Below are 13,590 nucleotides of genomic sequence, written 5' to 3'. Positions count from 1 at the left end.
TTGTTGGTGCTTTTATTATGAAACATGTAATTCCAATATTTTTTGTTTATATTCCTCTAAAACGATTATATAAAAAAAAAACACTAAATTAGGTGGGTTCCGTTCCCTTGACATATAGAGCAATAAATATTATATATCTACCTAGGTATTATTTACTAATACCACATAATATATTTATTAGTAAATGCACATCAATGCATTTTTAATTCCTTAATAAAGCCAAAAAATCTTTGCTCCGGGTGCTGGATTCAAATTAGCAAGTGCTGGATATCAAACATAGCTAATAGACTTTATTCACAACAACATACGACTGTAAATGGAATTTAAACTGTAGACGGGTGCACGTTCCTAACAAGCATCAATACAAAACATTGTGATTGCCGATTAGAAGCTTTTAAGTCAAACGTAATTAGGTTCTGTTTAATATTCCGAGTAGAGTTACGCCGTTTTACCGCTGACGAGCGAGAACTTAGTGTGGGTGGTTATCGATCGGCGCGCGGGTATGCGCGTCCATTACAGGGCCCGGTAAACATAACACGCTCACTGTGCAGGAGCCGCCTCGGGATGCACGTCATGGTGATAGCGCTGTTGGTCGCTGCGGCTGCGGCCTACTCCGTCGGTAGACCACCAGGTAAGTCCACACAACATATTTTCAATCATCGTGTTTTTTTTTATCATACATGATAACACACTTCCCGTGTCATATATGACTAGGCGAATTTAATATTATTATAGTCTGCTTTGCGTTAATCTTCCATTATTTATCCTTTATAATCAACAATGTTTCTTTAATTAAGTAGGCCATTGTCTTCATACCACTGTAAACAACTACCACCTGTTACGCGGAGCGCTTAGCTATCCGCCATGCAGTGTTCATGATCTCCAATAAATAGGTATTATCTATTAGTTATATAATTTTTATAGGAGCTATGCCCGCGCCTGCGTACACTTTGTCGTCTTTCGTATTTTTTTTTATTCTTGTAGCTTATTATAACGTGTTAACATAGCAATTTATGTTTTACAGCTCATTAAAATTTTGCTTACGATATTTTAATATTTAATAATCAAGAAATGTTAACTAATATCGTTTCATCTATTTTTGTATAATGCACGAACAAATAGACCAACTCTACCGTTTCAATGTGTAGGTAACAGGGGCATGATTCTCTACGACAATGTCGAACTTGTAACACGGCGTGTTTCGTTACCTTCGTGTTATGACTGTGTAAGAGTATTCTGGATGCTAATTTGACATTTCATGAACACGATGAGGTGTGACACATCCGCCTTACGGGCATGTTACGAATTGTCAAAATAACGTGCGGCAATCCAGCGCGTATATGCGCGTTTAGACAAATTAATTATTTAGATACAACGACTGTATAATTTCTATTGACGATAATATCCTCTTTACATCGTGAAAACTCAAATATAATATTCTACCTTATCAGAAACAAAAACAAACATAAATCCTAAATGATCGAATTAATATTCAAACCTATGTTTTTGTATCTTGATAGTCAAATTTGTGTTATGGGCTCAGCGGTGAAAAATAAGCTACTTTACTACTGGCAACCCGACTTTTGACAACAATTGAGGTCAATCAAGTTTATTTTTATTACTTCGATGTAATATTTCTATTAGTAAATAGATAGGCCAAACAAATATAAAACACTAATGAAGGTATCTTTTTAAACAATGTTTTCTTAATTATGTACATTACAATTAATACTATGTAGTTTCTTTGTGGTGAAAGTTTTGTACCTATAAAGTTTGATAACAATAAAGATTATTGAAGAAATTTTTACTAGTTATACATTATTGTTGTTATAAGTAATTGGTAGAGGTCTTAATCAAGGGCTTAGCCAGCTTTAAATTAAATATCAAAATCTTCTAAATGTGAATATCGATCCAGGGAAACAAAGCAAAAATTTCATGTAGGTAATCCCAATAATTTTACACAATTACAAACAAAAGTATGTAATCATGTTAAATCTAAAATTGTTTGTACAAACACTTCCTTTTTATTTTAGGAGACCAAAGGCATCTTACATTGAATACTAATGTTAACAAAACTGATAATATCAAATGTAATAATAAAATAATTTCTTTTACAGGATAGTGAATGTAATGCAAGATATTCCAAATAAATAATAGTAAAATATACTCAGTTTTAACAACACATTATTTTTGTTTTATTTTTTATTTGTTGTTCAGTCTTAGATAACATAATATACTTAAGTAAAATTTCTATACATGAGTTTGAATGTTTGTTAATTAATCAGTTTCACCTTAATAACTAAATGAATGTGTATGAAATATGGTACTCAGACAGTGAGCTGTGGATTGAATAGAGTACTTTTTATTCCAAAAAGATTAATGCCGGTTGAGCGGCAAATAGAAGTTACTAGGTAATAGAGCTATAAATTTTTAAAAATAACGTTTAATAGGCAATATACACTTATTTTAATTATTGTTGGTAAGTCTGTTATATGTGAGTGTCTGTCTTAATAGTTATAAGGTGTCTACGGCAATGTCTATTTCTATAGCCAAGTTAAACTGTGTCCATGCACTGATGTGTACCAGTTTAGAGGAAATTGTAACTAGCGTAATTACTTTATAAGACCTAAAATCTTTGTCTCATTCTGAAAACCTACTGTGGAACGTCACATAGTGCTTTACAATTCAAAGTTCCGGATGGCATTGTAACTGTTTATGGGCGGTCGTATCGCTTATCATCAGGTAAACGGCATCCTCGTCACATTATTTAACTAAATAAAAAAAAAAAGAATTTGAGTTAATGCCTTGTCGATTTTGCAACAAATTTTATAATGGAAGGTCCGTAGAATTCCTATTAATATACGTTGTTAGCGCTAATTTAACATAAAGTGCATAAGCACAACAGCATTAACTATTATTCATATAACAGCATTCGTGTAAAATCTTCAGTAGCATTCAATATATCAATTCAATTCAATTTTTAAAATGTGGCTTTAGTAAACAAATCAAGTAAATAAGTCAATGACATTGACATTTGACAATAATTTTGAAGTTATATTTTTCGTTTGAAAACAATCACAATCTACAGAAATTTCTTTAAATTATTTTTATATTCCTTTCATGTTTCTTACATTTAAGTATATACAAAAATGGGATTAAATAAAGTTTGGCAGTGATTTATTCGAGTTACATCATTTAATATCACGAATACAAACAAAAAAAAGCCTTTTCAAAAAAACCGATACTTGCCGATTCGAGGGGATGAAAGATTTCTGAACGCATTAACACATCGTAATATAAAAAATATTAAGCATAGACAACCTATCGTATGGCATACACAATACCTATTTTTCAATTACACATCGTGGCGCGTGTATGAAACGCGTTTGTGTTTAGAGCTTGTTTTGACAACACGCGTTTACGGTGTGTTATCGCGAGTAGCATAGGGAATCAACCTACTGTTATAGATTATTAAACAAAGCGTTTTCCCGCGTGGATTGTAAGGTCACCCGATACGCAATGTCAACCATAATAATATTATGAAAGCTTTACAAAACCTTTTTCACTTATTATAGAAGAGTATTAATTGTTGCTGTAGTAAAAACTTTGGTATGTTACAAAGTACGTACTTCAGGTTAAATATAGATTTTTGTAAAGAAATTACCTAATTATTATTTATAAAAATAGCTCGTGCCCGCTGCTTCGCCCGCGTGATGGAGTTTTCAGGAATAAAAGGCCCGTTATATATTTTCCCCGATAGGAAGCTGATAACCTTCCCAGGGTCTTAAACTGTTTCCATACCAAATTTCATAAAAATCCGAATAAATATAGTATGTATTGATATGCATAAATTATATTTCTAACAATATAAACTTATCTATTCCGCCTCTATATAACACGGAATAAAAAAATAGTCAACAATATTCAATAATGTGCTGCTGTATTTACCGTCATTATACACATGTAGTATCGAACATACTTATAACATGTCTTCGGCCGTTCTTGCAGTCGCTAAAGCATTGGATGAACTCTATTTTCATTTACCAACATTACTGTAAGGAAAAACTTGGGCATCTACTTAAAAGGAAGCTACTCACGAAAAATCAGCTCGATAGTAATAAACAATGAAAAGTGTACCAGGGATCCTGTACTATAATTATTTACGCTATCAAGTGACCTTTACAGCATCTTTGGTGGGCGTGGGGTGGGCGTTCTATTAAAGGGCTATTATTGATTTATCTCAAACTAGCTCACATGCAACTAGTATCGTCAGTTACTGACAATTATTCAGAGGATGCTCCGATGTACCGAAGCATTCTCTGAACGGAATTGGATATTTAAGATGAATAGCGAGGTGTAATTCTAAATTATAAAAAAACTGATGTATAACCAATATTACTGTAAAGTTTCATACAAATCCGTTCAGTTCTTTCAACTTTTTCGTGAAAAAAGAACAAACATACATACATATATATATCCATCCTCAAAATCTTTTACATTTATAATAATATAAGTAGGATTAGGATTAGATGATAGCGTATGTAGTACATGACAGTACTCTATAGGAATTAGGAGTAGCTAATAGTTATGAGAAAACATTATTCTATTTTAATCTACGTCTATAATCCTACAGATATTATAATATTATATAAAGCTGAAGAGTTTGTTTCTTTATTTAGACGCGCTAATACCAGAGTTACTCGATCGAATTAAAAAAATATATTTTAGTGTCGGTAAGCCATTTATCGAGGAAGGCTATAGGTTACATTGACACGATATGACGAATAGGAGCAGAGCATCAATGAAAAATGTTGCAAAAAGCGGGAAAATGTTTTCTTTTTGAGAGTCTGTCTTTGCGATTAAAAATATGCAACAATCATATAATAATAATAGTAATAATATCAGCCCTGTAGTATATACTTGCCCACTGCTGAACACGGGCCTCCTCTGCTACTGAGAGGGATTAGGCCTTAGTCCACCACACTGGCTTAGTGCGGATTGGTAGACTTCACACACCTTCGAAACTCCTATGGAGAACTTCTCAAATGTGCAGGTTTCCTCACGATGTTTTCCTTCACCATTAAAGCGAACGATAAATTCACAAAGAATACACACATGATTTTAGAAAAGTCAGAGGTGTATGCCCTTGGGATTTGAACCTGCGGACATTCGTCTTGGCAGTCCGTTCCACACCCAACTAGGCTATCGCCGCTTCTAACAATCATATATGACTTACCTACTAAAATCTACACACAAACATCACATTCTTACGCATGTGTAATTTTATTTCGTTGTCTGCATGTACTACAACTAAAAATATTAATATGCTTGTAGGACCGTCGGTGGCGCCCGAACTGTTGCAAATGCTGAGTCAACACAGAGAGCGCATCTCCTCGCTGCCGGCCAATGAATATCTTGTGAAATATCTCATGCCTAGGATTTTACTACCCCGTTTCTTGGGTTACGAAGAAAGCCCGCGTATGCTTGCCCACCCATCCCACGTACCGCAACATGACTGGCTCAATAAGGTAATGGTTTCTTACTTTAACACGACTTGTCATACATACCATAAAACGTAATATATAAACATATTATTCAGGAAATCGAACGTATCAACCATATGGAGCGAATAGATGATTCCAAATACTACGCACGAGGATATCCTCATTTTGGAGGGCATACACCATACGCACAACGCATTTTTCAAGACTCGGCGAGGGAACGAAACATGCAGGGCTATTCACCAACCATTCCAAGAATAACAAAAATCATGCCGCAACATTTAGGCAGCTATGAATCCGATTCCTTTGAATTTCCTTTGTCAGCACAAGATGAGAGGGGGCATGCTGAGGAAGTCACAAGCAATGCCGAAGAATTAAAAAAAGAGTTTGCGCTAACACCTTTAGACGAGGGATATTTCGAACCCGAAGACCCACCAAGCAACACTAGTACGTATTATCTACAAAACCTACGAAAAATATCATAGTTCTCTGTTATTTTAAAAAGCAGGAAATACTTATGTTCGTTTTAATTCTATGTTATAGAGTCAGATTTTTTTTATTTAATATTTTATTTAATCTGTGTATTCAACACAGTTTTTACTTCAGGATTGGTATATGAACATGATGTTTGATAATAATAATTACACGATAACCATTGCAGTTGTACAGTCACCCACATAACTAGTTGAACAAATTCAAAAATTCAAATCGCTTATACAGCTAATTTTGTCGCTGACTGTGCATTCTTAAAAACTTAAGACATATTTTAATTATAGGCATTCCGATGGCTTTGGACGGGGCACACGAAGGGGGTGGAGGGGAACCAATGTCACAAATCGAACCGCCGCGACAGACTCGTCAGAACCCAAACCTGAGTAAAACCAAGAACCTAGTGGCTGACAATATAGAAAAATTTAAAACTACAATGTAAGTTTTTTAGTCTATAGTTACTTTTTGTGTTGTTGTAAATATATTCCATTGAAATGTAACAAGGGCAGCATATTGGATAAAGCGCGATTTGAGGACCTTAATCTAATAAGAATTAAAATAGAATAGTGACTCCATCGCGTGGTGATGGCACTGATTGTTGCCGGAACCGTTTCCGCATGAATACCGAGCAAGCAATCAACTGTCGTAACTGGTAAAGTGTTTGTTAGGCCCCGTGTATCAACTCATCGCAATAGACATTTTTATTGGCTCTTTGAAGACTGTATTTGACCTTAACTTCGTGCGCACAGAACCAATAACACTGTTCAACAGTTCTATCGATTCCACGAACTCCAGGGACATATTATGATCTTATATATACAAACGCATGTGGAATACGATCGTGGCTTTCTAATTTAGTTAAATTGGAAAGCTACCAACCAACCAACCACCAACCCTAAGTGTGGAGTTCTACATATAAGATGGTCGGGCTGCGCAAATCTGTGCTGAAAATGCATTGTATCCATATAAAGAATAAATATGCAAATATGATCGCTTATAAGGGACAACATTTTTGTATCGCATTAAATGTTTTTTATTGTATTAAGCATACATAAAAATGATATATCGTTGTGTACTATCTTATATATGCTTCCCTATACTTCAATACTGGAACATTTCAATGGACATACAAATCTGAAAACTAAGTAACTAGATGTTTGGACAAAACCCCTCGACTTTGAATTTTGATATAAGGCATAACTACTTTGTTATATGTAGAATATGTTACAATGTTTTTGTATTATAATATACATTAATATAAGTATTTATTCCGTGAACATACTTTTTTTTTCTTTAAATCAATAATTCAATTCCCTAAATAAATGAACTTGTACAATTCTCTAGTATGAAGTATACTTCAACGTACAAATACACCTATTTATTTTCTGAATGGTTAACAGTTTTAACAATGTAAAATTATAGGTATTTAATAATTAATTTAAAATATGACACAGCTATGTTTTCTTTAATTAGTTGCATACATACCTACCACACAAGATACACACGTTTAGTATTGACTCTACCAAATTTATCAAAACTTGTGTGCATCCTTTGGTTATAAACATATAAATATTGTGTGTATACATGGGTTTGTAATACGACGATATAATTATGTTTCAAATCGCATTTAATATAATTTCCACTTCTTGTATAAATATCTTCTTGTAGTAGTTTTGGGGTCGCAAGCACTTTTTATATAATTTCTTTAACTTATTTGAGTTCAATCTAAATAAATATATATAGGTACAGTACTATAATTGCACTTCATATTAAACCAATGATCATTAAATTGAAAAGACAGTTATTACTAAGTGATAACTTCCATCCTATCGTTACCTGCAGACGAGTACGCCGTAATAATAGTATTCCTTTTTAGTGCATTACTATATTTTATGGCCATCTTGTAGTTACACACAAAATAAAACAGCACAATCGTAGGCGCATCTATAACTCGGATGACCCCTCCCGTCCTTCGTCCAACAACACATACTTGAATGAAAAACCATATTGACTATTACATAAAAAATGAATGTTTTATATTGTGGAATAATACTACCCCAATGCAAATATTATCAATTAATAGGAGTTATAGTAAACCAAATAGAATTACCGACGTACGTAGTTAGGTATTTACTAGGAGTCAGGACTGCGCTGGAAGCAATTGCTAATTACGCCTATGCCTAGAATGTTACCCAGTTTATGGGCGTTAGCGACACTAGTATAGCTACATATACTTATAAATTTAAATATACATTAACATAGCAATATATCTTGTTTATTGTAAAAATCAATGCGTTAAGCAGTTTAGGGTTATATATTAATTGCAGGGCAAATAAGGACTTCCGTTTGCCTGTCTCCTTACTGCCTACCAACCTGCGGTGGTTAAGACTTAATCAACCCATTGATGATAAGGAGAGGTGAAAATATCATATGACACTTAGATTTGTTCCTTACTACCACTCCCATTTGAATCCTTTAGCTACGCATGGGAATAATCATTCCTACCAGACTTTGAAGCGTCACTACTGTTTCTGTAGTAAAATAACACTGTGTGTCATTAAACAACAATAGGTGTGAGAAATTGGTAATTATGTGAAAAATTCTCTCTCAAATTACTAAAGAGATTTAAAAAAAAAATCTGTAGGACCAATCTGAGGGTATAGCTTTGAAATGAAAAAAAGGAAATCTTCAAATCAAACAAACATTAAAAAAATCACGTCGAATTGATGACCTTCTCTTTTTTTGAAGGCGTTTAAAAAGAAGGTGTAGAACTTAAAATTTGTTCCGTTCCCCATTATTCCGCTTATTATTGTAAGTTACAAGTATTAAGGTAACATTTCGATAATTCTCGTAATTATTACCGCAAAATACTTGTACCTAACAAATGACTTCAGTTTTTACTAATAGCCTTCATTACGGCATGACCTGAAAGATACTAAACATCCATTTCTCAGAAAAGTTGTATTTATTATACCATGTTCTATATGATTTTCTGATATAAATTAGCTATGAAAATACTGAACTTGTCAAATGTGCATTTATAAACATTACTAGTGTCGTTCAGAAACATAATATTTTTTTAAAATTTTCATAATTATTTAATAACGTCTAGGATTTGTAATATCAAAAGATTTTTTTGTCAAAAACAGAACAAATCGCATTAACGTGTTTATCAATGCCGCATAATGTAAGAGTATTCCAATAGTATATGTAAATTACTCATTTGGTAAAATAATGTCATATAGACATTATTTACCAAATGAGTATATTATCTTCATCTCTATTTCGATATACCTAGGCGAGGTACTAGCTAAATAATTGTTAACATGAATCCCTAATTTGCGCCTATTTATAAAAATGTTCACAATTCAACTAAGATCATTAATTTTAGTGTAACTCCAATATAATTGATGTCGTGAGAATTTTAGTTTTTCCTGTCTCTTACGTTGTATAATTTACCTGAGTACTAAATAAAAAGATACGAATTATTTATTAGATTCTTGTAATTTATAACACTGTTATACTATCACCCATACAAGTGCAATTTAAAAGGTATGATTTGCATTTTGGCTGTCTAAAAATGAATGCTATTTTCTAGTAGAATATCACTACGTAATAAAATCTTTCATAATATTGTTATGTGATCATTATTTATGTGCCATTTATGTGCCTTCTTTTAAAAATGTAAGTGTTTACTACACTAAAACTTAGTATTAGGAATTAAATGTAGAAAGTAGATTTACTTAAATTATTGTAGCAAAGTAGTAATAGTCAGAGATGATCACGTAGATTGTTCTTAGTGCAGGCGCTTGATCAAAACAGTTTGTATAAAACATTGTTTCCTGTTATGCCAATATAGTCTAATGTCGCTCTACCTACATCCCATGAACCTTGCCTATTGCTAGAACGTAAGCAGTGGTTAATTGTATACTCGTTGGCTACACTGGTTGAAATACTTGTCGTTTTAAACAGTGCCCATGAGAACAACGATGTCACTGACAGCCAAATAAACATGCGGGAGACGACGCCCGCAGATCCTGCCGAGTCCATCTACGGGGTCGCACTCATTGCAGCAATCGGTGCCGCCTTCACTATGGCTATTCTTGTTTTCGCCTTTGGATGGTATACGTAAGTAATTCGTGTACGTCGCTGGACGCTTATTTATCAATAAGCCATTTTTTTCTTATCATAGATGAGCAATATGTCATTAACATTTTTGTATAAGTATTCTACGTCATAATATCGGTTATGAATTATTTGTTGGTAAAATGTTATATTTATCATTTATTTATTTATAACGCAAATTCATTTGCGGTACAATCATCAACGGTAATGTGTTGCACATATTTTATACTAGCTTTCGCCTGCGGCCCCGCCCGTTACGTTAAAGTTTATACGAGATAAAAAGTATCCCATAGCACTCAAAAGTAATGTAGCTTCCTGTTAGTGAAAAAAAATATAAATCGGTTTATTAGTTCTTGGAGATTAGCGCGTTCACACAAACTCGTCAGCTTTATAATATCAGTATAGATTGATGCAGTTATTAAGTCACTGTTATTCATACGAAGGTTGTCGAAAAAGGCAAAGGCAGCGGCTGACGTGGATTATCCTGCATACGGCGTGACCGGACCTACCATTGACACTTCCGGAGACAGAAAACTGGCGCATTCGGCTCACATGTACCACTACCAGCACCAGAAACAACAGATCATTGCGATGGAAAGGTGACTCACAATTATGTTTAGCATTTTGTACAAATCACGCATCATTATAGATTATAGTTTCACCTCGTTCGTCTCCCCAGTCGTAGTCAAAGTGTCGAGTAATGTTTGGAACATAATTCAATACGTAGGTACGTATTAAATTAATAATGTTTAGGAGAATAAATTTGTGCTTACTTCAAGATAATAGGTAAGCAAATTCATCGGTATTAAAAGTCTTTATTTTCTTTTTCTCTTTCACCTTTAGTTACTTATTAATTAATGTCATGTTATATAGGAACGGGCTCGAGCAAAGAAATGGTTCAATGTCGGATCCTGACTCCGAGGAAGAAAACGAAGAAGGCGATTATACTGTTTACGAGTGCCCTGGATTTGCAACGGTGAAAGAAAAAAATATTTTTATTATTAACTCTATGAATAGTCACAGTAATGCCTCTTTCTTGTTACCAACACAAATAACAATCTCAGTCAAAAACATAATAATTTAGCAAGAATAACTGCACTTGAGTCTAGTAAATTAAAGTGCGTATATAAAATAAGGATTTTATCATTTACAGACGGGTGACATGGAAGTGAAAAACCCACTGTTCGCCGATGACCCCACCCCGGCTACACCCGGCAAGAAAGACGTGACCAAACCCCAACCCAAAGAATAACTGCAATGAATTAAAACCCAATGGCTTAGCACAAGTTTAGCATACTATTACTATATTATGCGTTTATGACTAATTTAATGTTTCGCGCAAATTCCTAACCAATATATATACATATATAAAAATATACATATAAATTATTGTGTCAAAACGCATGCAACCACACTTTGGATACACGATTCGAAAAGTACCTACTTTGTTCTCAGAAATATATTTATAGATATATTAAAGATTTATTTAAGATTCAGATTAGATTTATGAAAGATCTTTCGATTAATATTTTAATATCCAAAGAACAAACACACAGCTGTATTGTGTTTGAGTATTATTATAAATTTGCAAAATTTTAATGTGTAATAAAGTAAAATATGTAGCGTATGTAAGGGAGATAATATACTAAGTATACATAAAACTATATCAAATTGATCTAGCATTGTTTTAAAACATCACTTTTACCGTAAAAAAAACATATTATAGAGAGTTCTTATCTATACGAAAATATAATTATTATATACTTAGCTATATTGTTAATATAACATGCCAAATAGAATTTCCTTGTTACAAAGTGACATTCCTTATTCTATCGGCCTATAAAGAGATTAAAGTTGTTTAAAACACAAACTTTATAGTTCGAGAGAACATAATTTAAACTAGCACTAACACGTTTATCAAAGCCACTTATAAGTGAGATTTTAAAATTTGTTTTACACCTTAGTTACATAACTACCAATTGTAATAATTCTAATTGATATAAATATATACTTATATTGAATATTTATTCAAAGTTTAATTTCTTTATTGGTGGTAAGTATAAAATATAAATAGTAATCATTTCATTTAATGACAAAATTAATAATAAAATAAATGGCAAACTTTAAAATCGAAATGTTCGTCGCAAAAGCTCACTGGTATCTATGCAACGACAGCATATCAGCTGAACTCATAATGTGAGAGTTTTTATAGTAAAATTTCCCAAAGCCTAAAAGCTTTAAACCATTCACAGACTATTTTTTTTTGAATTCCCGTTGAAGGTGATTACTGCCACCGATGTCTAAGACTCTGCCCGCCCTTGTATCGCGTGTAGACACGGCTAAACGCCGCGCTGCCGGCCGCCTTCAAGTATGAGCGTGCGCCGTATATCGTCGGTACACACATATTTAACGCTATAAAAAAATGTTCCGTTTAAGAAACATTACTGTTTACCTACTTAGCTATTTTTATAGTAAGTACTCAAAATAAGGGATAATTGCTGTATTGAGAATACCTCGCTACATAACACCAGAATCAATATCAAGAAATACACAATGCATCATGGCTATCCAGATATTATATTTAGAAATGAACCCGTGATAAAGTTCCATCAAAAATGTATTTTATTTATAGCAATAATGGCTTTAATTACATTGAGGTAAAAGATACTGATTACAAGTACGAACTGAAGTAATTTTAAATTTAGTGACTATTTTGGTATGATAATAATCAATACTTGATCCTGATCTATTATCCTATATTCTCTATAGAGCGTGCTGTTTTTATTTACACTATAAATTGAGACATGAAAAACAACTATCATTGACATAAAGAAAATAACTAAAAGTTGCCAATAGACTCCATCCACCTTTTTCTCGTTAATCTTAATTCTTCTCGTTTTGCGTTACCCTATATTTTATTACTAGTTTTTGCTAGCGGCTTCATCCTCGTGAAAGAGTTTTCCGAGATAAAAGTCCCACAGCATAGCTGGCAGCAGCACTTCTTTAGCTGGTTATAAATATAAGTCTCTTTATATATTAGGTTGTCTGGAAGAGATCGCTTTTTACTGATAAGACCGCCTATTGGTGCACGTCTTTATAAATAAGTAGGTATAAGTATATAATAATTAGCAATCTATGCAGCGCGCTTGTTTCACCACAGAATACAGAAAAGTAGTATCACCTCATACGAATTGCTTTCGTTTCGTGTGTTAGTTTATCAACGATGACTCTCCGCTAATCAATATATTGTGCAAACTGCAGAGTTGAAAATTCCTGAAATATTTAGCGCCATCTATAAGTTTCCAGTATATTAAGAACCGTTGGCGGACTTCCTAAAACAGCTTTCTTTCAAGGCTATACTTCCATATAGTTCCGCTATACGATGCTAGATGTCGCGCATATGGGATAGCAAAAAGTTGTGGTAAGTTTAAACACTTTACTAACTTTCCGCTAATCGTAAAATCTTCAACTCTCA

The 13,590-nt window shown here is 33.3% G+C and overlaps 1 protein-coding gene across 2 annotated transcripts; it reads left to right on the top strand.

Annotated features, from left to right (window-relative positions):
* The first annotated feature begins 501 nt into the window (after positions 1–501).
* On the top strand, positions 502–12,142 carry LOC115445036 (protein cab-1). 2 transcript variants are annotated; one of them, XM_030171115.1, is made up of 9 exons: positions 502–631; positions 5,335–5,528; positions 5,600–5,948; positions 6,278–6,428; positions 8,318–8,407; positions 9,963–10,118; positions 10,559–10,714; positions 10,989–11,091; positions 11,269–12,142. In XM_030171115.1, the coding sequence occupies exons 1-9, from the start codon at positions 565–567 to the stop codon at positions 11,365–11,367; spliced, it is 1,365 nt and encodes a 454-aa protein (XP_030026975.1). In that variant the 5' UTR covers positions 502–564; the 3' UTR covers positions 11,368–12,142. The 2 variants fall into 2 exon arrangements, with proteins under 2 accessions (XP_030026975.1, XP_030026976.1); XM_030171116.1 differs by lacking the exon at positions 8,318–8,407.
* Positions 12,143–13,590: the final 1,448 nt, after the last annotated feature.

Source organism: Manduca sexta, chromosome 27, assembly GCF_014839805.1.
Source record: "Manduca sexta isolate Smith_Timp_Sample1 chromosome 27, JHU_Msex_v1.0, whole genome shotgun sequence".
NCBI classification, from domain to species: Eukaryota; Metazoa; Arthropoda; class Insecta; order Lepidoptera; family Sphingidae; genus Manduca; species Manduca sexta.
This window is presented reverse-complemented; position numbering and strand designations above follow the sequence as displayed.

Coding starts and splice junctions, on each gene's coding strand:
- LOC115445036 (XM_030171115.1), top strand. CDS start 565: ATGCACGTCATGGTGATAGCGCTGTTGGTCGCTGCGGCTGCGGCCTAC. Junction 10,119..10,558: donor TTCGCCTTTGGATGGTATAC/GTAAGTAATTCG, acceptor ATTCATACGAAG/GTTGTCGAAAAAGGCAAAGG. Junction 10,715..10,988: donor CAGATCATTGCGATGGAAAG/GTGACTCACAAT, acceptor CATGTTATATAG/GAACGGGCTCGAGCAAAGAA.